General features: G+C 40.8%; 1 protein-coding gene and 1 long non-coding RNA gene across 4 annotated transcripts in view; one reads left to right on the top strand and one right to left on the bottom strand.

Annotated features, from left to right (window-relative positions):
* The window catches only part of LOC110834480 (noggin-3), a 53,845-nt gene extending 49,383 nt beyond the window's left edge, over nucleotides 1-4,462 (top strand). Inside the window, exons 4-5 of one of the 3 annotated variants that reach the window (XM_022073675.2) lie at nucleotides 391-695; nucleotides 2,841-4,462. In XM_022073675.2, the coding sequence (XP_021929367.1) occupies nucleotides 391-695; nucleotides 2,841-3,474 (939 nt within the window). In that variant the 3' untranslated portion in view covers nucleotides 3,475-4,462. Of the gene's footprint in view, nucleotides 1-338; nucleotides 696-2,840 lie in introns of all 3 variants that reach the window. The other 2 variants (XM_087350233.1, XM_022073674.2) reach the window with 2 other exon arrangements.
* The window catches only part of LOC147873632 (uncharacterized), a 134,201-nt gene that overhangs the window by 84,500 nt on the left and 29,093 nt on the right, over nucleotides 1-20,608 (bottom strand). Inside the window, exon 2 of the long non-coding RNA XR_015535469.1 lies at nucleotides 19,241-19,274. This is a non-coding gene — a long non-coding RNA (uncharacterized LOC147873632). The remainder of the gene's footprint in view (nucleotides 1-19,240; nucleotides 19,275-20,608) is intronic.

Below are 20,608 nucleotides of genomic sequence, written 5' to 3'. Positions count from 1 at the left end.
ATATTTCTGCGTTTTCTTTTCTTCATCCTCCTGATTCTTCTTTTCCTGTTTTCTTCTTTAATCTTATCCTTTATTAAACATTCCTTATATTTCATTCCTTCCTCTTATATCTATTTCTGCCACTTCTCCATCTTCTTCCACAATTCCTTTGTCTTCTTCTCTTCCATCACATGCTCAGTCTCCATCATTTTCTATCCACTTCTCGTGTTTTACCTTTATCCTCTTCCTCATTATACTCCCACTTATCCTTACCTCTTCCTTATTACTCGCCCATCACACCTTCTGTCCAATGTCCTGATCGGCAGAACGATTCACAAGTGAATGGATGGCACTTTCAGGCCGAAGGCGAGGAGCGTGTCAACTCTTGCAGAAGCTGCCGACTTGTTGCAGATGGAGGTGCTGTGGGGGCAGGCGGCGCTGCTGGTGCAGGTAGCGTGGCTGCTGGCTGTCAGCGTGTGTTCGTCTCCTGCTCCTTGGGAGCGCGCCAACGCTTCAGGGGGACTCTTCGAAGGCCTCTCTCCTCAAGACTACGGGTTACGCCCAGGGAATCCTTTAGACGAACTTCCTCCACCTGATCTCATCGAGTCGCCCAACAAGATGCTGGACCCCAAGCCACACGACCTCAACGCAACTGCCCTGAGAGCCATGTTAGGCCGCAGCTTTGACAGTCTCTTCATGAGTATCACGCGACCAAGGTAAGAAGAACTATTTCATCACAAGTATTTCATTCTTACTCTCCTTCCCCCACCCCCGGCTGTTCTATTTCCCATGATGTACGCGTTGATTACAGATATTACATTTCCCTCTTAAGATGCCTTGTAGTCTGGCAGAAATTGACCGATATTTCAGGTCGCTTACGACACTCTTCTCTCCTCTTCGAAAGTAGTCACTTCAAAGACAGCGAAGAAGATTCAGAGTTAGCATTAACCTTGACATTAAACAAGTTTGAAGATGACCGTATTCTAAGACGTCGCACCGCGTAGTCTGGTGGATAATGACCGACGTTTCAGAGGCGTTTACTGCCTTCATTAGAACTATAACCACCTGGTGATGATCCTGATGGAGACAGTAAGCACTTCTGAAACGTCGGTCAGCACCTACCAGACAACCGGAAACACCACTCAGAAGACTCCCATTTTATACTCGTCACTATGAGGACAGGAAATCTCACATAATATTCCTACTTTACACACCAGTTTATTTTTTTCACATACGTGTGATCTGTCAGTATTTTTGTAACAACCTATTCATCACTGTCATTATGGCTTGTACTGTGTTAGAATTTTTTCTTCGTATTGAATATTTAACAATACAAAGAAAACTAATTTCTGAATCCGTGCTTTAATTTATGTGGTTTGATTAGCTTTTGATCTGTAATAAATTAACATTCAAGGCCAATGAGGTGTAACAAACAGAAAACAGGGTGTTTATAAAGTACGTATCCGCCATTGGAGTGCATTTTACCATTCTTATAAACACACAGGTTTATGCATAATTCTTTCTAGAGTTCATATGAAGTAGTGTATACAGTTTACACTCCTCTTATGTGCTGTTCAGACACTTTAAGGGTAGCTCGCCTGATCAGTTTGCAAGACTAAGAATTTCTGCACAGGAAGAGAGGTCGGCAAAATACTGAGTCCCTGTCCATGTAAACTGTCCAAACATTGGTTTCAAAGTAAAACAGATTATGGATTGAGGTTGAAACTTTTAAGGCTCCTAACGTCAAACAAGAATGGAAAGGACACTGTAGGGGCAATATTCACACCGTTCAGCACCCCTGATTCCACATCCAAACCGCACACCTCAAATCTTCAATTGTTTTGTGTGTTTGTCATCAGTCTTTCGACTGGTTTGATGCGGTCCTCCATTTTCGCCTATCTTGCGCCAATCTCTTCTTTCCACATATTTTTTGTAGCCCACATCCTCAAAATTCTGCGTCACATATTCCAATCTTTGTCTCCCCCTACAATTCTTCCCTTCAACTGTTCCTTCCGTTACCAAATTAACCAATCCTGGGTGCCTCAGAATGTGTCCCACCATCCTATCTCATCTTCTAGTAAGATTTTTCCATAGACTCCTTTACGTTGTCAAAAGCCTTCTCCAAGTCTACAAATGCCATAATTGTATCTTTATTTTTCTTAATCCGTCCTTCTATTATTAAACGTTAGGTCAGAATTGCCTCTCGAGTACCCATACTTTTTCTAAATCCAAGCTGATCCTCATCTAGCGCCTCTTCAACTTTCCTTTCTATTCTTCTGTATATTATTCTAGTTAATAATTTTGATGCAGGAGATATCAAGCTAATTGCGCGGTAGTTCTCACATTTGTCTTGCTCTCACATTCTTGGGAAGTGCGAATCTTCAATTAATGGTGTTTTTAAACAGCACCAGTTGATTCACCACTGGCGTGTTACGAAATGAGAGTGTGTCGTAGTTACTTCATCGGCCTAAGCTGACAGGCATTTCAACTATTCTAGAGATAATCAAGCGAGATTCGATCATTACCCCGTCTAACACGCTTTTATTTTTCCCGAACAACTTCGGCCTTCGGGGATGAGACGCGTCAAATATTTAATTCATCCAACTTTTCGGCAAACACTGCAGTTGCCATCTTCAGAGTGAATGGTTGGAAATTTTTTGAAGCCCTGAATGGAGAATGCAGTGGGTGGCCACGTAATCTTCTCCGAAAGCCGAAGTTGTACATTGAACTGCATCCGCGAGAACCTTCGGACAAGGATGTCCTTTTCCCCGACGTTCTATCGAAAAACAGAAATTCAGGCCGCGTTTCCCGGACGTATTCATATTTTTTTTTTTTCAAAACTCGAATTAATTTTGTTCCAGACACTCGAATCGTAATCAGTCGACTTCCAGCAGCAGTGATCTTGTCGAATTTCCATTCCGACGCAACAAACGAGGGCGCCTGGTACCAGTAGGAGAGATGCCACACTCTCTGCGTGAAATGAATTTCAGATACATCAGACTACCAGACGGCTCCCGTCTCCGTACGCGCATTTCGGCCAAACTCAAGAAGAAATTGCAACAGTTCCTGTGGGCCTTCACTGCCTGTCCCATCGTCTATCGCTGGAAGGACCTGGGGATTAGATTCTGGCCCAGATACCTCAAGGAAGGACACTGTCCGGCAGGAAAGACGTCGTGCTCTATTCCTCCAGGCATGAAGTGTCGTCCTGCAGCCAAAGCCCACAAGACACTCCTCCGCTGGCACTGTGCGCAGTACCCTCATCACCACCATCACAATTCTGGTAGCAACAGTGCAAACCATCATCGGAACCTTCTTTATTCTTCATCGTCAACGCTGAGTGCCACAGTAAACCCTACAGTTGCAGACAGTGGCATGCTAGGCCTTTCAAACAGTGGGTCAGCACATAAGCAACACTGTCACTGGATAAAAGTAGAGTATCCCATTGTGACGCAGTGTTCGTGTTCCTGTCCCACTAATGGCAGCAGTTACTCGTAGACTGACAGTTGCATTCATGCAATGCACTTCCGTTTTAAGAGTTCTTCTGCGAACGCATTCTCGATAAAACCCTCTTTAAGGCGACTTCCTTGACCGAAGAGGTTGTAGCTGATGGCTTGAGGTGGAGCCTCTTCTTAAACCACGGACTTCGCAGTTTTGACGAAGCCTCCGCCATATGTGCATTCCTCGAGCGAGAAATGTCTAACCAGGTTCAAGGACGACTATTTATTTATCAGCCAAATAATGTTCACCAACGATTCTTCAGATAAATAAAAATAATGTGTAGTTCTACAAAAAAAAAACATTATCACTTTGTACATAAAGGTGTATATAGCTTACATGCAGAATCTTTTTAAACCAAGAACTAAATTAAATGTAGAATAACTGTAATGATACTCTACTGGGGCAGCTACCTTCGGATGTATACCTCAGGAGTTATTAATGTCTCAAGAAGAAAGCCGATATCCATGACTCTAAAAGATGACAAATTTGTACTACACTTACGTATAGAAACGTATAGGAAATACGAATTAGCAATATATTTCAATGTGATCAGCTAGAACTTCCGAAGGAGGAGTACTTACAGGTTTGGAAGTCGCGCAGGAAGAACTGGATTAAATGCGGTTTACGAGTACTATGTTTTAACTGACAATTTATCTGAGACAACCTGAAACAAGTATTTTGGCCACGATATCACGTGAACAGCAAGATGACGCAGATAATGAAGCTGATCAGAAAAAAGTTTCGATCACTTTGATTCTTTGCGCTTCTCGGTGGATTCTGAAACTCCTAGTCTTCTGTCTATTAAGTGCCGCATCTAATGTTGAGTGCCAACCTTGCACTGGATGTGAGAAGATAAATGCCTCCTATCATAAGGATACTAACACGGAAACAATAAGTACAAGACAGTAACTAGATACAACAGTTCGTATTAGCCGTAAATACTATTGTAGTCGCAAAGTAAATTATTAACACCATTTTAACTTTACAGTCTGTAGTTTCATTGTGTTCTTTTCAAAAACTTGCTAAGAGGTAAGTTCTGTTCGTGTCCCTGAATAAAGTGGAAGCCAGGACGCCAAGGTGGACAAGACTGTTCGCAGTAGGATTTCAGGTTCTCAAGGTGGTGAGTACGAAGACGTCTTTCTTCTGGTTTGTAGCAATAGCTCTTATAATGGAGGCAGTAAGGACCTCTGAAACGTTGGTAAACGTCTACCAGAATACAGGCATCTAAGAAGACTATTCCCTTTGAAGCGTGCAGGCCATCTAAATAACATTCACATTTTCAGTTACCACCTCAAAGAAAGCACAACGTTTCTGCATTACAAAAGTCAGTTGGTTTATGATGTTTAGGGAAATATCGCTGTCTATACTGATAATCATACGAAATTCATAAAACAACTAGCCAATTCTCACAAAAAACTGCACCGGAACTTATTCTCCGAATACAAGTGTTCGGTACAACGCGGGAGACTTGACATGTTAAGAAGTGTATTCTTTGCGTACTGAAGTTTAATATTTTAATTGTATAATTTATGGCACGCTGTAATTTGTATAAAGGGGCAACACAAAAATACTTTCAAACTCAGACGAATGGATTTGTCAAACTACACATTTGAAATGCATGCAAACTAACCTTAGGCAATGTGAAATTAGATGTTCGCACGTTCCCCGTCTGCTTGCGCAGGCGCAATTAGCAGGGACACGAAAAAGTGTGGAATTGAAGGGAGGACGGACTGCATAACCTTTGAAGCTGAGTTGTTAGTCAAGTCTCTACCACTAACATGCTACTTGTTTACGTGTTTGCCTTCGGCGCAGAGCGCTGTATCACATTCCTCGCGACTTTAATTGCTTAACCTTTGCTCTCCGCGTCTTGTGATTGTGTATAATGTATGATGAAGAACGATACGGAATTGCCATCTGAGATTTAGCTAACACTTGAAAAAAAACACGCACCGCCACTGACTGAATTCGATCTTAAAAAAATAGCGGTCGTGACATACATCTCTCCGCACCTTGAACGGAATTAGTCCACAGAAACAGCACATAACAGCTTCTGGCGTACCTCAAGGAGCTGTCTGCAGGTTTCACGCTGCAAGCCCACCACCTTGTTCTGATATCATGAGTTAATTATAAAACAACGGAAGTAATACAAAGTATTAAATTATGCATGAGGCATAAATGTAGGGATCGCAAATCAACGCTTCTGTCCCACATCAGGCTTAAAAAGACAGTCTTCAGGTTTTACTAACAGTATATTCGTCAATTTATCTCCAATGGGAATGATAATATACAGCTTCCTAGGGCGCATCTTCTGTAAATGACTTCGGCTTCCAAGGGTCCAAGGAGGTACGCCTCCGCCATGGCCGACTGCAAGAGGCCAAGGTGCACATTCAATATTTTTCAACGTAAAAACACAGTTCCCTACATATTTTGGTTCCTTGTGTTACTACGAACACAGCGACATCAATTTAATGTTTAATGTTACCTGCGTATCGTAAAGATTTTTAGAGTAATTAGAGTAAAGTATGTCATTATCATCACTGAAAAAATAAACTTATAATTAACGAGAACGAATTTCTGAACCAAACATATATTTTTATGAATTTATTCAAATTTTATATTTCTTAATAAAGACCTTATTTGTCTCGAATTAACGGCGAGGCATACAAGGTTGCAGCGGCGGATCAATTGTCTAGATACTTTGAAGCAGCTAAGATGATATTGAAAACAGACAAAACAAGTTTTTTATATGGTTCAGTGTTGTTTTATTAGTTTATATTAATGTTCGTATTGTTAAACTGTGGTACACAGTATTACCGCAGTATGCAATACTGAAGCAAAGAAGTTATAAGCTTCATGAATCCTAATCATTATCATTAAATTTAAAAGCCCTTCTTTCGCAAATTAAGCAGAAAATTTAATCCTATTCCCATCTTGTTTTAGAAATTTGACAAGAGGCCAATGGAAACACATACTAAAAGTCGTAACGTGTGTGTTCCTTGAGGCTTATAATCGCATAGGAACGTGTAACGAAGTTTTAATAAAAATAAACAAAATGACTATTCAATTACTAGACCACTGGCGTCCAGCATTTAACTGGCGACGGACTTTTACCAGTTATATTAGGAATACTGAAATAACAAAGAGTAAATGTCAAAAACAAAATAAAAAATTGCATCGTAATTGGACTGTATATTTTACCATCAGCTTCGTAATGACGCCAGGCTCCAGACATCTGAATGTAATTACTTCTTGGTTGAATTGGCCACAGTCATGAAATCGAGAGTTCTACAGAGCGTTACAAAAATCGAACACCTCAGACTTTTAACAACTTCCTATTCAAATTCACGCGGTTATAGCTATATGGAGAATTAACCTTGCGTAATAATACTGTACTAAGCACACAGAAGAAGGCAATGGCAAACCACTTCTGGATCATTTGCCTAGGAAACATATGAACACGTCCCTATCAGAGGGATCTTGTTCATAATGTCACCAGGGGTCGGCTCCGACCCGATGGTACTAAAAAAATGAAATAAAATAATATACAAAATATGCAAAATACATTTTATGAGCGATTATGTAACGGGGTTTCGGGTTAATGCAATCGAAAAGTGAACCGTATACGTAATGAATGTTAGCTTAAAGATACGTACTTGTCTTGATGACATATTTTAGGTCCCCCATATTTTAACTTTAAGATCACATCTAAAGTCAGGCGTATTATTTTCCTTCACCTGCTTAATAAACCGTAGGGCCGAGTGTTTCCTCCCTACGTTTGTGTGTTTGCCTATTTATTCCAGCTAATTATTATTATCTAGCTCTAGTCCTTGACAGACCTTGACCTACTCACACATGGGAGAAGTTACTTGATCCATTTAGGCATTTGGTAGGACTCCCTGGACGAGAGATCATCCCGCCGCAAACTTACGGTAATACTTCTACCAGTATTCCACAGAAAAGAGTCTTTCATTTCAATAACAATGAATAAAGATCCTAAATAAACATAAAGTACCCATTAAGGACACTCTGTATAAGGTTGGCAGGTATTTTTGCCTGTGTGTTGTGTTCACGTTTCAAAACGCAGAATGGAATGGCACGTGCAAAACATTTTTCTATCAACTCTGGTCTTAGGAAGGAGGGGTGAAGGCATGTGTTTTCGTCATGAAATGAAGCTGTAAAACATTTATCCCACATTCTACACACATACATTTCTCTGCGTTTCACATGCAAATACATGACAAAAAAACAACTGTTTTTTTAGAGAAATGTCATAGCAAATAAAACATTTAAACAGCTGAAAAATTGCGGACGCGTCAGAGTTTCAGAAGAAGATGCTGTTTCCCTTTGTCGTGGCCAGTGCTTCGATGTGTGACCGTCTGAAGACACCACATGCCAACATCTACAATATTAGAAGTGGTTCTGTTTGAAAGGGTGACCATTCGAGTCTACTGCTGCCTACAATAATACATATTCACATCGTTACATCACAATACCTGACACTTTTGTTATATTAATACATAACCATTCCTCATACGTGAATTGTGCTATTTTGGGTTGTCACGCCATGTACTCTTATAGGTGGTTACCAACGGCACTTGTCACTTCTACAATGAAGATGGAAGTTGCACATACCTCCAAAACGTTGATAACCACTTACATGACTACACTGTGTCACCAACCAAAAGAGCACAGTCAACATTTGCATCGTTCTGAATATCTCAAATCACTCCTACATTTCTTCTGTCATATATTCTACAAGAGGAAGCAAATTCCCTCCAAACGCCAGTAACGTCCGCTACTTCAGAAAGGTATGAATGGGACTTTTTAAATCATCCTGTGTAGCTGTAAGCCTTGGACGAGCTGGTGTTTAGTCTCAGGATTCCTACGAAGCACCAGAAAGGATTAAAACATTATAGAAATTAATTCTTAATTTTAACAACGCAGATGATGACCTTGTTCACAATAGAGCGACCCTGGCGATGGGGGCAGTAAGCTCCTCTGAAACGTTAGTAAATTATCTACCAGACAACAGGGTGCAGAAGACAACCATTCTTATTGTCGTTGGATTTGAGGTTTTAAATGCGGTGAGTCTGAAGATTGTTGTCTTCAGGGTTGTTGCGCCGTGTAGTCTGGTAGAAGTTTACCGACGTTTCAGAGATCCTTGCTGCCTACACGGCGCAACAACCCAGAAGACAGCTATCTTAATCCTTATTGTTATTGAGGTTCGTGTTTTAACAATTTGTTTTAACTTTAACCCAACAGCAAACTGCTTCGTTAACGTCTATTCTGTTAACATTTTTCATATTCAGAAGCCTTTTCAACAGCAAAACAAACAAAATATTGAATCAAATATGAACCAGTTTACATTGAAATTAGAACATAGAACCGAACCAATATGATAACCCTGTATAACCACTCAAGCGCGTGCTCTCTCAAAACTACGACGTGAACTAAGAATAACGTCGGAATGGACGCCGAACAGACGTGGCGCCATCGTATCGATGACGGACCAACCATAAAAAACAAATGGATCTCGAAATGACGATAGTTGCCAGAGAGTAGACGATAACCGAAGGCACCACTTTAAGGCGCCAAGGTGCCCCCAGGAGTGAGATCTAATGAAGGACATGTTATCACTTGCAGTGGCGTCTAGCTGTTGTCTGTCTGGAAACGAGACGTCGGTGGAGCTCTGTAGCAAGTGAAGTCAGTTTGTTCGGACACCCGAGGAATGAAACAATAACCCTTATCCAAAGTTTAAAATGTAAGACTGGTGTTTTATTCTTCAGATAAATTTAAGTTTGAATTCTATAACCACTGCCAGTTTCAGAGCCATCTTACACAAAGCAGTGCGAGTTGCCAGTTATCTGAAACCACTTTCCCCACCTATTCTCAAAATAAATATAATTTCAGAGTCCCTTTTAATATTGTTCTCCCATCTACGGCCAGGTCTTCGGATTGTTATTTTTTTATGATTTAGGCTAATTAACGACGTCGTATGTGTTACAACTCAGAAGGCCACAATCAACATTTTCAACGCCGTGAGAACATCAATTCTTTGATTTCTTTCAAGCGTTTTAAAATATGTTAAATTAAAAAATGCTTGAAAAAGTGTAGATAAAAACAATGTTTAAATTTCATAAGGTAGGTCAGTAAAAATCCTGTATTTTTTCAAATACGTGGTTTTAACAAGGGAAATGAGACGGCAGGGGTACGAAGAAAAGTATAGAAAAATTTTGATCGGAAAATCTGAAAACGACACAATTTGGAAGACATAAAGCTGGGTTCAAGGGTGATATTAAAATAGATCTTGTAGAAATAAGTCGGGTAGGGCCTCTCAAATAATGATTACTAAGCAATACACGCGGCGAATTACGAATTTAAGCCTGACTTAAAGAAGATTTTCGGAGATGAATTTAGATATTGGTTTTACCATTCAAAGACCTGTAAATAAATTATAAGTTAATAAAAAGTTATATAACTAGATTATGATGTATCTACATAAGCAAGTATCGGCTGAATGGTTGTTCATTTGGTGTTAAGGGATTTTGGGCCTTGAGAGATAACACTCATGACTATGTATGATAGATTCTCAAGTCATTCTTATCAGTAAATTTGATAGTCATTATTATAACAATGTTCAGCGTTAAATGGACACGAAAACCAAACTATTATAGCAGAACGGAATTCAGCATCGTTAATGAAATGCTTAATAACTGACACTTTGTAGCTCTTCTCGCCAAGTTTTAATAAAGCTAGCCCAGACGGTGTTCGTTCAGCGGGACAAGTTCACAAATGTTGCATCATTCCAAGGTAACCAAGCAGCACAACCTGATCATGATTAACTTCTTTCGTCGTTTTCCATGCGTGTATGTGTTTTTCTCCGCTACTGGTGTTGCCACAGCTTCTGCTGCTGCATTTGGAAGGTTACTGTTGTAATAATTCAAATACTTCAGAGGAAATGATCAGGTAAATGCGTGAGACATTAATCTTACCGCTATTCCACGTAAGCCACAGCCTTTTATAAATGCGTCTATATATTTCCATCATCTTATCCACTCTCAAGCCTACTAAGATGTGCTACGAATATTGCAAAACGTCGGTTACATCGTTTTAGAGGTTTTTCCCTTAAGTTGATACTTTAAAATCATTCTTGGAATTCTGTCAGAGCTCATCCTGTTACGTTATTTCAACTCTATTATTGTTATACAAAGTCCCTTCTATGTAAAGTTGTGGCTGTACTTTGTTTCGCGGTCCGAAACTATGTATCCCACAGTGCCACCCTCCTAAAACTATAATAGTTTATGCTGATACTAATCCATGATTCACTATTACAACAACAATCATAATCTAGGAAATTTGTCAAATTCAATATTTGAATGTCAGTGTTTGTAAGAGCTGTTTATGTAAAATATTCACAAGATGCTCAAAGATGCAAAGATGTTTAAAGCGAAATGGCTCGTAATTCCGCTGATTTCATTAACTGTCGGGACTACGTTATATTCCTTGTTGCGTTTTCGTTAACACGTGCTCCATTTGTTAGTAAGATTTCGGGTGAGAGAGTTCGTGTTCGGACGACGATCCAAGTGGAGGGTATTCACTTCGCCATTAAAGTTTTTATACGCGAAATTTCGTAAAGCGAGGACCGACTGTTTCAGAATAAAAGGCTGATTCTTTTGAGTTATTTCTTTGTCTATTTAACGACGCTACGTTAGCTGCTGAGATGTACAGAACTGACTGAGATAGAGAAATTAACATCACATAAGCAAGTCATGAAATTAGCTTTCTAGAATCTTGTTTGATCCTGTGATATCTGACCTGGGCCAATAAAAACATTTGTGGATGTGATGCAGTCTTAATTGAAAGCTGTTTTCACGTTCCTTGGGGATCCAAGAAATTTATAGAGAGACAACGCATGGTTTCAATTCTTCTGTTTTCATTACCCGATCCTTTGCCGTGTAATATTATGAGGATGGTTACATTGAACTTCGGCGTCTCTTTTGAATACTGCTCTCATTAAGAAGCTGTGTGTTTATCTTCTCACAAACAACCGCCATATTACACAACCTTGGCTCGTTCGTTCTTTTCCGGATCTTATTTTAGAATTTATTTGAAAGCGTCGACAACACAGTTTTAACATTTTCACAGACAACAACGATGACTTGGGTTGCCGTAGTTAGTCATCGAAATAGTTCATATTTTCTCCGTAAGATGTCATCCAATTGTCAAAAACTCGCTTCATATTATGCTACAACCTCAGGTCAGCATAAATATTTTTGGTAGCGATAATTTCCATAATTTGTTTTCTACTTGGATACTTAACCACGTCTCCTGGCCTACTACCATTTAAGTGCCTCAAGTAATATTAGTATTATTATTATAATATTAATATAATTATTAACTGACTCTGAAGTTATTTAACGTCGCAGTGTCAAATGCATTGATTATGTAACGTCAACTGACAATGATTGTGTAAGAGATAAACTGAAGACGATGTAGAGGAAGTGGTTGTGGTATACTTTACAGTACCGTTCAAGTATTTGCCTGGAGTAAATGAAAACCACAAAATACTTCAGTCAGAACAGACGATATTCGGGCCAAGATTCGAAGCCGAGACCTCACGAACAAGGAGCAGCAAGCAGCGACTTTCGGTTAAAATGTGACGCTCCGCTGACAGCCTAATTTTTTCGTGTTACGGAAAGGAAGACTGAGTAAGAAATTGATCAAAGTTCGACAATTGCAATGCGAAATTCTCCTTATTTAAAAGGATCAAGTGTAAACTGAGTATGTATGTCACTAAAGAACAATACTTTGCATTCATTAAAATATAATACTGCATAGACACACAAATTTGTCTCTAAAATTTACGTTTATTAATCAGAAAACCTTAGAATGAAATTTACGCGTTTTAATAATGAATTATAATTTGGACTGTGTTACATTAAAACACATATCACTAAATTTCAAGTGTCTTACGTTATTCAGCGCTTGATTCGGGCTTCGGTTGAGACATTTAATGACGCTGAATCACCTACAGAGATTGTTTAGTGTCGTCTGAGATAATATGCACAGCGGACTGGAGAAAACCAGGAAAGATCCTATACTATTCATAACAGCCTGCCAATAGACCTCATGCAAAGAATGCGCTCAAGCCCAACAGCCCGCGTAACACGCTGGTTTCTTTGAGGAGAGGGGTTGTTTGCCCCCCTCCCACCATTCAAGCAAAAGAATCGTCCTTTGTCGGCTATCCTCGGAGCTTCACTCCATATCTGGGCACTGTGACCTCCATCCACCTTCTGAGGACGCGCCACAGCACGGTGTCAACCCACGTAAACACACTGTAATTGTCTTCTTACATCGAAAGAGAGGGAAAGCAGAACTAATAGGAGATCGATAAAGACTTTGCCTCCATACAAAATCTCACGCGTCTTAACTCGAAACGAAGGTCCGTAAGATTAAGAAGGAAACCTCAAATCTTACTCTGTAAGATTACATTTCGCGCTGCCGCAATGTTGTTATTTTACAGCCTACGAGAAAAACTAAAGTTTCAGATTGTTATAATGTCACACAGAATTTCAGGACCTTGATATAAGAAGCTTATTCTAATGTCCTCAATGAAAAAGTCTGCACGGCCGCCATGCTCGTATTATTTAAGGTAGTTGCATAATATGTATGCCACGTCTCATGAATATTCGTCAACTCGCTCAAACGTTATCAGGCAGTACGCACACATGGGTAGGTGTGATTCCGTCTATCCACGCCTACCATTCCTTAAAACAAAACAAAAAACCATTAGGCTAAATGCCCTTTGTTCGCATGTGTCCTCACAAATGTATCACGTGTGACCTTGTCACCTAGAGGAAGCCCATAAGGTTATTGCAGTTTGTTAAGTGTTATTTGTTTTGACTACACACTGACACAGCTTGAACTACTATCACTGGAAAAGAAAACACTGTACAATTCCCGCAGAAGGTCGTTTATTTTTAGACAATATTCTGTCATCGTACTTTTCAGCGGCCTGTTATGTTTAATTACCTATAAGTATAACTGCGCAAGTCTCCAACAAAAACTACACACAAGTTTACGATGAATTTCGTTCTTGGGAAGTTACATATCATTAATTATAGTTTATTTAACTACGCTTTTTCCGTAGCTCAGAAAAAAAGCGTGGAATGAGAGGATGATTGTTAATAATGAATTGGAAAGGATGTGGAAGGAAGTCGTCGTGGCCTAACGTAAGGTACTCGGTCTCCATTCCGAGATTTCAACCCGGGACCTCCCAAATACGAAGGAGGAGTGATAACCAATGGACCACGACGTTCGGTAATTGTCGATGCTGGGCTTCTGGGTTATAACAACGTTTAAGTCCACAAGGCGTTAAGCCCAGTAGACCAACACCATCTTCTGTACCTGTGAACCTGAAATCTTACATTTTTAGGTTTATTTAAATGTTAATAAATGACAACCAGACGATATTCAGAGCAGGGAAAAAGGCATTTCAAACGATATCAATCGATAATAGCACCAAAAATAATTAAGAATGAAACATTTTTCAACGAATATGGCAACTGTTAATTAAGAGAACAAGGATTATTTTGTCGGAAAAGTGATGTACTACATAAAAGAGTTCGACTCCCGACAGGAGCATTTGAACTTTTCTTTTCGCCACTGCCCACAACTGCTCAGATCGAGTGGGCAGCACTCCTAGTTCGTATTCGGGAGGTCGCAGCCCTTCGACAGAATTTAACCGTTGACCTTTAACAAATGAAACAATAGCAAACTGAAGATTCCCCACCCAGTGACTTAGGTGCACAGACAGGCATGAGAAACCGGTGTATGAACGCCTGAGACGCGGCGCCAACTCTGATGTTAAACTTAAAATAGGGATCAGAAGTGACGAGCGATGGTGGAGCCTGGGCGGTTGGCTAGACGTGTCTGAGCACTGTGAGATGTGTGTATATATAGGATAGGGTCAGCTGCAGTGGCGCCAGCGACTAGCTTTGAGGCGCCACACTCATTATATATTATTATTGTTATTGGCTTGTGCTCGAGGTCACGGACACTCCCCCACCGGTTCGGTCACGCCTACCCCACACCGCGTGCAGGCTACGAAGCTCAGGCTGAGGTAAAAGCCAACTACAGGTACGTGAGTGACATCCTCGGGGAAGTTGGTAAGCGCCATTAGCAGCTTTGTGGGGGATCAAATTTTGGTGAAGGCAAGTTACTGCTCATGGCAAATTACTCCGAAACGTCGGATAAAATCTACCAGACAACAGGGCGCAACAACCAAGAAGGCAGTCATCTCCATATTCGCCGCCATGAGAACCTCAACTTCAGAGACTGTGCATATCTCAATAAGAACACTGACCGCTTTTGGTGCTGGTTCATGATCTGCTTTTTGCTGTGATCCATTAATCGTTCTGTTTGCATTGCTGCACCACGAATAATTCAGATTCTTTATAGTTTCATTGACTCTAAAAATCTTTGGCTCTTAGCCAGTGTACATACATCGTTTACGATTTTCTCTTAGAATTCTTCTTAACAGTTTAAAGAAGATATATTTCATTTTCCTATCGCATCTACGACAACCCAATCTATAAAATGCATGGGATTTGTTGACCAACTCCACATCTGTTAGTTTCTCAACAGACGACATTATCCAACATCGAAGGTATTGACGCATCTCATTGTTTTACTCACGATTTCCAGGCCAGTGCTTTAAAAAACACCCGTAGCAGACGGACAGCGATGGGGAGGATACAGAACATAAACATCCAATTGCTGGCACCAACAACCACGACAGCAGTGGGTCTGCGTGAGCCGTGAGCATATGAGTTATTACGAGCACACGACGCTTCATATGCGTAAACTAGAACACCTGTTGCGCTGCCAAGTCGGTTGGGTTGCCTAACGTTTCGGCGAACCTGCGTGACATCTCATGCTTTTAAGCAATTAAAGAGAATACACAACGTACCAGCAGAAACTGATTGTCGCATCCTGTTTCTGTCAGTCGACCACCAACACACTCGTAACTTTAACGCTCTGAACCAACTCCAAGATAAACTTCTTTCACACAGGGATTTGTGTATCTTTCTTTTCGTCGATTTCAGAGCATCAGTGACTCTGGGCGAAAAACAAACGAAACTGCGACTCCAACCGACTGAAATAGAGCGGCGTGTACGACGAAGAGTGTAAGGAAGGAACAGAGATAAATAGCAAAGTCAGATGCTGAGACATCAGTTTCCGACTTCAGAATTCATTTTTATTTTGTATGTACCCTTCTTGTTCGTAATTATGTTCTTCCTCCTTTTCTCTTTCCTATTCTACTTCTTCCGTCTTTCATCTTATTTCCCCACCTCTCATCTTATTCTCCCTCCTGCTTCCTTTCTTCATCTTCCGCCCTTCCAACATCTCACCCCGCTCCAATTCTTCTCTTCTTCTTATACCATCCAACATATTTCTTATTCTGTTACAACTCATCATTATTATTCATCTTCTTCGTTTCCATATCATATCCTTTTATCTTCTTATACCTTTCATCCATTTCTTCTTCTCTTTCTTTAATTCAATCATAATCTTCTTCTCCTCCTACAATTCATCTTTCTCCAGCTCCTAATCTCAGTTTTAAATTCATCGCCATTATTAATAAACTTCTTTATTTCCATCCTAATCCTCATTCAACGCGAGACTACAAGCTGTAACATCCCAGAAGACAGTAATCTGTATTAATCTGAGAATAACTTCGGCTTTCGGGATAAGCCGTCTCGATTGGCGTGATGGTGGAGGCAGGAAACGCCTCTGAAACGTCGGCAAACTTCTATATGGCTAACATCCCAGAAGACAGTTATCTACATAAAACATTTCTAGGTTAAAAATATATGTTACTTATTTATTCAAAAAATCGAATAAAATATGAAAAATAAACAAACGAACAAGTCAACTTGCTTCTCAATTGAAAGTTATACACTGATCGATCTAGTATCAAATTCGTGTTCGCAATGTACTTTGCTTGTCAGAACTTCGTGTTGCGCGAACTTGGTGTCTGCTTCTAGGGTACTGAAGGTGTGATTCAAGGACAAGGTTAGAACGAACATACACAGGGTTGTACGAAAATAATGTCAGGTTTTAAACATGAAAACATTTTCATCTGCTTGACATACAGCTACAAAAAACTGCATGTTTTCCCCACCCCTCAAAATCGTATTTTCCCTCCGTACTCTCTCTCTCTCTCTCTCTCTCTCTAGAGAGAGAAGGTCTGGTGTGCTACAGCAAAGGATAAAGCGACTGGTCCCGTATTCTCCCTGAACCAACCATATAATGTAACGCAATCTTGTATATGCCGCATAATTACGTTATGCCTCAAACAGATATCGTTCATGGCCTTATTTTCCTTCCACACGATGCACCCCCATATTTTTGACGCACGATTCGTGGAAGTCTGAACAGCAGTTTTCTGGGTAAATGCATTGGGAATCTGGGACCAGTTCTTAGGCACCCGAATTTACCGAAATAACCCTAATGAATATCATTTTACGTTCTTACGGCGACGAATACGATAATGGCTGTCTTTTAGGTTGCTGCGCCGGTTATCGCCCGAATGATGACGGCAACTAGCACCTCTGAAACGTCGATAAACGTCTACCAGACTACACGGTACAGCATACCAGAAGACAGACATCTTAACCTTAACACCTTTTTATTTTCGACGTTTGGGGTTATGTCAAGGTCTACGGCCATTAAAAAAACAACTGACCAGTCTGGAAGAACTGAAAGACAGAATCAGGTAGTCAGCCCGGAAATGTCTCGCAGGAAATGGATTACCGTCTCGACATGTGTAGAGCTACAAGAGGCACACGCGTTAAACTCGACACCACAACAAAACTTTGACAGCCAATCACTCATTCTGTTCCGTAATATTTTAAAGCTCTATAATTTTTTCTTCCATCCTCTGTATCGTAACCAGACAAAAATATCCACTAACTTGTACCCATTGTCTGAATTTAACAGGGTTAAGAGCACACAGATAATCTTGCTTGGATCTTTGTACACCCCTATGTATGACACAATTAATTTCTAACCTATAATATTCATAACAAAAATAAAGAAGTAAAAAATTCCGTCGATGACGTAATTTATATACAACATGGCAGGCAATCACGAGTGCTGCTGATCTAGCACCCATCAGAAGATGACGTCACCACACCACGCTGCCTCCTGTCAACCTGGTTCTGTGCTACTTCGCAATGCCAGGGTTCACGCCTTCGTAACCTGTCCGTGCGAGACACAATCTGATTCTGCCTTTGTCGAAACCAGTCTTTTGGGCACTGCGGATGGAGAAGACGGCCTCAAGATACGGATGGTGCCGTGGACAGACGACAAGTGGTGGTCCTCAGGTTTAGAGGGTTGAGCGCAGGCATTTTACCATGTTTTACACTAAGCCTCGAGCATGGCGAGCTGGAACACGACATTGAACCTTTGGGTCCCGTAAAGGACTGTGAATTTAATGATCAGTTGAGCGACTACTGGCTCCATGAGACTGGGTGCGTGCGTGCGTGTTTGTTTGTTTCAACGAAACTCTCCTGTAAAACTCTGTTATAAAGAAGCTCACTGACAGTCCCACGTGGCCTCTTCCCTCGAAAATCCACGACCGAAATTTATATGCATTTTTCACTGCCCACTGCGTATGCCTGTTATATGTTCCGCTCATCTAATCGTGTTTAATTTTATCACCCTAACAGTATAAAGTGATGTACTATAATTAACGTGCCATAATTAATTGTACTCTTCACCATAATGAAGACGACCAGATCAAGGAGGATGAGACGGGAGGGGCATGTAGCGGGCATGGAAGAGATGAGGAATTCATACAAAAATTTTGTTTTAAAGCCTGAATGGAGGATACCACTCCGGATACTTTGGCGTAGATGAGATGACAAAAGTAAAATGGATGTTAGGTAAATGGGGTAGGAATGGATTTGTCTGGAGCAGTAGGGCCCCACAAAAATGGGGGATTTCTTAATTGGCTTAACAAAGAAGACTTCTCAAGAGACAGTAAGTTCACAACATTAAGTAGAATTAAGGCTAAGATGACGCCTCGAAGACGTGTAAGGGAGTGAACGTAAATCTCTGCTTGAGCAATATACAGAAATCAGTGGCCAGCTTTACGTGTCGGCCGACCTTACCCCGGTGAAAGGTTCCGAAATTCCCTTCGGTTGGGAGGTTGATTTGGTCGAAGAGGCAGACTGCACGCGGTGGCGTAGGAAAAAAACCATGCTCATGACGGGAATTAAAAGCCCCGGTTGTCCAGCCTGTGGCGTAATTGCTAAGTGACCCAGCTATTCCGGCCCCACATCAGATGAAGGGCAACAGTAACAGCAAGACAAGATTCTGCACGCTGTACCACAACGACAGCTGCTGTGACTTCCTAGCCCAGGTGTTCCTGAGGTGCGCGTGATGATGATGTCATGGAGCTTGCGGGAGGGTGTGGTGGCTGCTACCGCGTGACTAACATCTCCCCCCCCCCCCGTTACCTAATTGCCAGCCGGCAGACAACACAACGTCTCGTCTCATTTGCAACCAATGCCACATTATTTATAAATGTACTGTCTCACAGGCGTGTTAAAATACCAGTACCATTCATGAACTCTAACTATAAAAAAATCTCAAAACATGAATTGTACAAGGATTACTAAGAGCTCAGAAATATAATACAACAGGCAACAGATGCATAATGTTACCAGTAACAAAAATATAAATAAAAACTTACCAGTCTAGTAGAATAGAGTAATTCAATCAACGAACTGTAACAGAAAGAAAAATGTCATACTCCGTTTCTGCGTCAACGATTTTCGTTTAATAGAAGTAATTTTACACAGGATTTCATAAAACAGGATGAGTCACTGCCTCCATCATCAGGGCGATCGCCAACGTATTAACAAAGCCCAATGTTACTTAATTTCGTATCGTCTTGCGTATGAATAACAGCAAAATAATCCACAAAGATTAGGATTAAATAATGGCCTAAGTTGTTTTCATAACACAGTGACATAAGCAGGCAATAAATAAGCTTTATGCGTTGAAACATAACTCAGCCACTGATCTATCAATTACCATCATCAGATAAAAAAGTATCTGTGAAACCCAGTACAGTAACAGTGACAGTTATAATCGTTATAGTAACTTTACTAAAGGTTATGAACGTTGCCATTTTGCTAATTAAACGTATATCTGCGTTCAGGTCCGCATTCATCTATACAGCTCGTACGTCACACCCATGTTGATGACCGGGTAGGGTCGAGTAAGGTCAGGGTGACCCTGTTCACGGCCTCGCACTAGGCGCATCCACACAACGCACTGACTGTTCCACAAGGCCCGCCCTCGTTGATTTTTGTTAATTACGAGTTAGACTGTAGAACGACAAACTGACAAGTCATTTAGTAGAGCACTGGTGATGGTATGATTTATTAAACGTGCGTGGAATAGACTATCGATCGTAAAGCGAATGCCTCATTGGCCAGTCAGTTCATTTGTTCAGTTACGTTTGGAAAATGTTTGTTATGGGTGTCGGTATGTTTTGAAATCCACATACTAACCCAATGATTCAGGGTATTTCTTGACATGTTGATGGTTCAACAGATTTTATGAGATCCGATGATTCACTACGTGGCGCTACAACCCGAAGACAGCCATCTTCTCAGTTAAAGTTTTGTATTTCACTGACTAGTTTTAAACAAAGGACAGATACGATGATTTACAGCACAAAGGATGCTGACTGCGGATGTCTTCATGGCTGCATAGAGGCAGGCCCACTCTGCCAGGATGTCGTGTGCCTGTGGGCACAGTCAAGACACGACATTACCTTGTCAGTGTGTTTGTAGTCTCAAAGGGCGTATGTTCCATGACTCCCTCAAAACCAAACATGGAACGGCAAATCACGCGTGGATTTTGTGACGCTTTCCATTGAACAGTGTTTGTTCATTAAGTTTCAAAGGCGGTGGGCGACAGCTAAACTTCAAACACGTCTTCATGTCTGTTGTTATGATGGCGTTTTAAAGACAACGTTCTATCGGTTTAAAACAATTTAAAATGTTCTTAGTGTCGAACCTGCAGGAAAGTGACCACTTGAAAATGCTTA

Source organism: Zootermopsis nevadensis, unplaced genomic scaffold (assembly GCF_977971745.1).
Source record: "Zootermopsis nevadensis isolate Lab colony 2312 unplaced genomic scaffold, Znev_1.0 Znev_ptg000017l, whole genome shotgun sequence".
Classification (NCBI taxonomy): Eukaryota; Metazoa; Arthropoda; class Insecta; order Blattodea; family Termopsidae; genus Zootermopsis; species Zootermopsis nevadensis.
The sequence above is the reverse complement of the archived record's forward strand: the minus strand, read 5'-3'. Positions and strand labels throughout refer to the sequence as shown.